The sequence below is a fragment of the Pyxicephalus adspersus genome, chromosome 5, assembly GCF_032062135.1.
Source record: "Pyxicephalus adspersus chromosome 5, UCB_Pads_2.0, whole genome shotgun sequence".
NCBI classification, from domain to species: Eukaryota; Metazoa; Chordata; class Amphibia; order Anura; family Pyxicephalidae; genus Pyxicephalus; species Pyxicephalus adspersus.
Window position 1 is genome coordinate 27,224,327 of NC_092862.1, and position 5,601 is coordinate 27,229,927.

Sequence of the window (5,601 nt, forward strand, 5' to 3'; positions counted from 1 at the left end):
CTTACCCATCTGCTTTTGTCTTTTGAAACCGTCACTACTTCCCACCACTACATATCTCCCGTCCTATTGTGTGCTAATTCCCCACCTACTAGATTGTAAGCTCATCGAGTCCTCTCCTCCTGTGTCACTGTCTGTATTTGTTTGTCATTTGCAACCCCTATTTAATGTACATCGCTGCGTATTATGTTGGAGCTATATAAATCCTATATAATAATAATCCCCATACCCTGACCATCTTACCTCAGCAGGATACGTTTTACCATCTATTACATGCTCAGATCCATTTCTGTCGGAAGTTCCCCAATGAAAATGGCATTGCCGCAAACGATAATAGCTAGCCAGTGGCCCTTCACTCAGTACTATAAGGGGGAAAGGATCAATAAACACTGTTACAGCATAACACATTCCAGAGCTATTGAAGCTATTACAGGGTATTAAACATTATATTTAATGCTACAAATAAAGTTCAATAGTTAGAAAGTGGATAATACGTGAAATACCAGTATTAACTGGTATTTGCAACCCCTATTTAATGTACAGCGCTGCTTAATATGTTGGCGCTATATAAATCCTGTTTAATTATAATAATAATAACAGGGCCGGATTTCTGTGGTCACCCAGGCTGTGGCCCAAGGCTGCATGGACACTCAGACATTTCTACTGCATGGTTATGGCAGGTACAGACTGCTCCGTCTATATCAGCTGGGAGTTGTTGTACCTGACAAAACAGTATACTTGGAAGCTTTGTGAGAGTATTCTGGTTGGATGTCACCAAATGATCACTGGTAAGTGAGATGATTTGCTTTTTCTTTCACTCCTCCCCCCTTTCTCTCTCTCTCTCTCTCTCTCTCTCTCTCTCTCTCTTTCTCTTTTTACCCCTCTCTTTCTTTACCTTTCTCGCTCTCTCGCTCTCTTTACCTTTCCCCCCTCTCCCTCTTACTCTTTACCTCTATTTGCCTCTCTCTTTATGGCTCTCAACCTCTGGCTTTCTCTTTACCCCTCTCTCACTCCCTTTACCTCTCTCCCTACCTCTACCTTTCTTTATCTCTTTCTATCTTTACCTCTCTTCACCCCTCTCTCTCTTTATCCCTCCTTCTCCCCCATTATCTCTTTCTTCCCCTTTCTTATTCTTTCCTTCTCTCCCTCTCCCTCTTTTTCTTTCACTCTCTTTCTCTACCTTTTTCTCTGGCCCTGATTTATTAAAGCTCTCCAAGGCTGAAGATTATACACTTTCATCAGTGAATCTGGGTGATCTATCTAGCAACCTGTAATGGATCTGGTCCATAAATCAAAACATTTCCTAGCAAATGACTTTAAGGAAATCCATTTCAGGTTTGCTGTATCACCCAGGTTCACTAATGAAAGTGTATCCTCTCCAGCCTTGGAGAACTTAAGTAAATCAGTCCCTCTGTATCCTATCCTATCTTTCTCCACCCCCGTTTTTCTCACTCTCTCCCCCTTTCTCTCTCTCTTTCCTTCTCTCTCTTTTGGGTTCATAGTAATGCACTCATTTGCATTGAGACACCTATATTATGTTTCTAACGTCACCTCAATATAATAAATGTGTCTGTGAACAATTGTTCTTTTAAAAAATGGTAAAATAGCCTTTAATGCATTTCCTTCAAACATCCTATCAAATGCAAAGGAAATAAAAGAAATGGGTTTCCATTACTGACTGCTTTAAGTTGATGCAGAATCACTGGGCTCAGCACAAATATCAGCGCTTTAGCAAACTACATCCTGAAAGTCTGTATGCCTCAGGCCATGGGAAATCCGGCAGAAGGACACAAGCAACTAACTAAATTTAGCTGAATCAGACGCTGGCACAAAATTAAGTAACATTTGAGAAAAACTGGTTTAAATTAATGCTTTTATGGATTGGCTACTTACCAACTTTTATAAATAAATATTATAGTATGTAAGAAGACATTTGAAATTCATTTTTTATTTTAGAACTTGGTACTTACCTGATCTGTCACTTGAGTCATCAAACTCCACGTTAAAGCAATGGCCCACATTAACGAGCCTTTGAGATGTTTTTGGATCGTAGTTGATGTACAAAGGCTTCAAAGAAGAATCATACTTAGTTTTTCTAGTCTGAATATTAATTGGGGATTGGCGAGGCCTACACTGCTCAGTCCTGGAAGAGCAAATACCCATTTCTGGATTCCTTCTACAAAGAAAACATAATATAAAAATGTTCAGTGAGCAAAGCGGCCTATGTTCCATTTATAACTTTGCTATTTCATGGGTTATTTATATTTCCTTTGGCAAATCAATACCATTTTCCTGGATATGTGCATTATCACGTGGCTCTATAAATAACATATGTCTATTGGTCTTTGCAAGCTTTTGAAATTTCGTTTTTAAGGTGCCATGAAACTGCTTCAGTAGTAAAACAAGGTACTGATAATAGGCAAATTAAATTTAAATTCCTCGTAGTTTATGAACAAAAAAGGTGGTCACCTTACTCCCTCAAAATCACACACCTCTTTACATTGCTTGTACCACCACTCACGTATGTACATGTATTTATCAGTCTTTTTATATATCTTCTTCTTTCATTTAATTTTTTTCTAATTATGAAGATGATGTCACTATAAGTAGTCTTGTGTTTTTTTATATTTATACTTCTTTTTCTTACTTTTCTCAACAAATATTCAATGTTGTATCACATGTCTATGATTCCAGTGCGATGATAGTCATTTATAAATATTCAGGGTTGTGTTAACGGTGACCAAACTCTAAACTATATGTTGTTACTGATGTTTTTTTTCAAATATATCTTATCCCTGCTTTTATGGGAGTCTGGGTAGGATATTTACATATATCCTGGTCATCCGCTATCAGATAATTACTATCGCCATGATACATCCCTGGCCAGACACTCACTGCTACCATGAATATCTCCTGCCAGATATTTAGTGTTATCATGAATATTGCCTAGCATATACTTCCTGCTACTATGATTTTTCTCTGCAACTCACTTACTGCTACCATAAATATTCCCTGCCAGATACTAACTTTTACCATGGTCATCCCCTGCCCTGTATTTATCACTGCCATGTCAATCAGTGGCAGACATAGCAAACAGTGGGCCCCTGTGCAGAACTGACTTGTGGCAGAAGAGGGTACTGGGCCCTCGTGCAGAGGCATACTTTGCACCTTCTTATGTCCACCCCAGATGATAATCCCCTGCCAGTTAACTTGACTTTTACCTACCAGTTATGTTCTGCTATAATACCAGATACTTACTGCTACCATGGAAATCCCCTTCCAGGTACCTACCTTGATCATCCCGTGCCAGATATTTTCTACTGACATGATCATCCCGTTAGACAGTTTCTGCTACTATGATCATTCTTTGCAAGATGGTTTCTACTACCATGACTGTTTCCTGCTAGATATTTACTGGTGTCTATTCCCCTGACGTGGGATCTCCTCTATACTTAACCTGGACATAACTACACAGTGTACAGAAACGTTCAGATTTCAGGTTTCCTAATAATCAGTAGGTGTAGTAGCTAAGGAAACACAACACTGCTATTAAGTTGAATGTCACTGTGCATGCATTTCATGAGTAATGTTGTCAAAGATTATAATGAATTGAATAATTACATGTTACACACAAAGCTTGTATTCCAGCAGCTAAATATCTGTAAAGGAAACAGCAGATTTATTGTAAGCCTTAAGGGGTGTTTACAGTACAGTGATTAGGTACTAAGCGTTATGTCAGAAAAGGAAGTGATGGGAAATTCTAACAAAAGTTATTTTTAGTAGAATAAGGAAGGATTAGCACAAAGGTATTGGTGTTTTTTTCCCAATTCTTGCATGATATCACAGGAACAGGAAACTCTCCACAAATGGGTTACAGACAAAAGTGGCAGAATTGTTAACACTTCCCAACTTTATCAAAGAAAACAAATGTTTTGCTACATTTAGGTTTAGAGTATCCTTGTCCTTCCATGCACAAGGTACCAAAGAAACCATTACTACTGCCAGACATCGAATTTAAAATAAAGTTGATGCTGTTGTGCCATCATATTATTATTTGTGCTGGAAATAACCATGGTGAACATGGAATCCTTTTTTCAGAAACACGTACAGATTTTACCTGGACACAAAATAAGTATATGTGACAGCTGCATTGTAAGCAAAAACTATACAGAATATCTAAAAGACAGCACATAGGAACTGTCGAAGTCACACCTGATGCTGGAGGGATTTAGATATTCCTTATGATGACAGATTGTTGTTGTGCTTTAAATAATTCACTACCTGGCCAAAATGGTTCCCAAGCCTATAGGGGTAGAGCAATGAACTGGGTTGGCTTCAGTTGGTCAGGCCTATGTTCAGCAATGTGCCCAAAAAGTGAGGATAAACTAAATTACTATTTTTTTCCAGCAGTTGACTTTTTCTTTCCTAATGGCACATATATTCCAGGATGGCAATGTCAGGATTCATTAAAATTGTGAAAAAGTGGTTCAGGGAGCATGGGAAATCATTTTCACACATTAGCCACCACAGAGTCCAGACCTTAATCCCACAGTGAATCTTTGCTGGAGATGACTTTTCACAGTGGTTTAATTCTATCATTATCATTGGGGAAAAAATTAATGCAACCCTGAAAGGAAAAAAAAGTTGTGACATTGCCTTGCCTTAGTTTATCAAAATGATACCACAGTCAATGTGTGCCTTAATCATAATAAAGGTGGTCCAACAAAGTGTGAATTTTTTGGCAAGACAGTGTATATTGTGATAACATTATCCCAAAATTTGAAGGATATTGATAGTCAACAAGAAATGCATCTTAAGCTACGTACACACGTCAGATTTTTATCGCCCGATAATCGGCATCGGCCAATTATCGGGCGAAAATCTGCCATGTGTACAGTCGGTGTCGTCCATCGTCCGGACGACCGACCTGCCGGATCCACGGACAATGGACGATAGCCGATCGTAATGAAAGTGAAGGGGAGAGCGCGCAGCAGGGTGCCGCTCCGTCGCTCTCCCCCTCCCCGTTCATGCATCGTGCACTCCCTTGTCATTGGAAAGGATCGTGAAAGATCCTTTCCAACGACAAAAATTGGCAGTGTGTACGCAGCTTTACAGCAAAGGAGAACGGGCTTACCTTACTGATAAAATACTTAAAATCAATGAGTCCGGGAAACAATATATCAAAGCATGAGAACATCAGTGGAGATTATGGAATGTTGACTATAAGACTGCTGTTGTCTGTAGAAGAAATCCAACTAGTGTATGATTTACATTCAAGTTAACTAAGCTAATAATCCGTACTTGACATTGCTTAGCACGAATGTGACATTCCTAACACAGAGGTTACAGAAGGCAGAGATCAAGAGTGGTAAATCCTCTACAGTCAGCCTAAAAAGTGCCAGAAAAATCAGGTTGTGGGCATTTAGGTTTTTATTGTTATTTGTGAGCTGTGGTTGAATGTCATTTATTAATCTGCAATGAGTATTTCATTCTTTGGAAACACACAAACACATGACGTCTGTCACTTCTATACAAAATTTAGAAAAAATAGCCAAAGCTGAAAACCATGAAAATATTTTCATATATACACATTCCTAATATTTA

General features: G+C 38.7%; 1 protein-coding gene across 1 annotated transcript in view; it reads right to left on the bottom strand.

Moving 5' to 3' along the window:
- LOC140331959 (carbonic anhydrase 13-like) overlaps window positions 1–2,863 on the bottom strand; it is a 10,015-nt gene extending 7,152 nt beyond the window's left edge. The window contains exons 1-2 of the mRNA XM_072413284.1: window positions 1,968–2,863; window positions 241–359 (exon numbers count right to left, since the gene is read on the bottom strand). Of these exons, the coding sequence (XP_072269385.1) occupies window positions 241–359; window positions 1,968–2,229 (381 nt within the window). The 5' untranslated portion in view covers window positions 2,230–2,863. The remainder of the gene's footprint in view (window positions 1–240; window positions 360–1,967) is intronic.
- Between the last annotated feature and the right edge of the window lie 2,738 nt (window positions 2,864–5,601).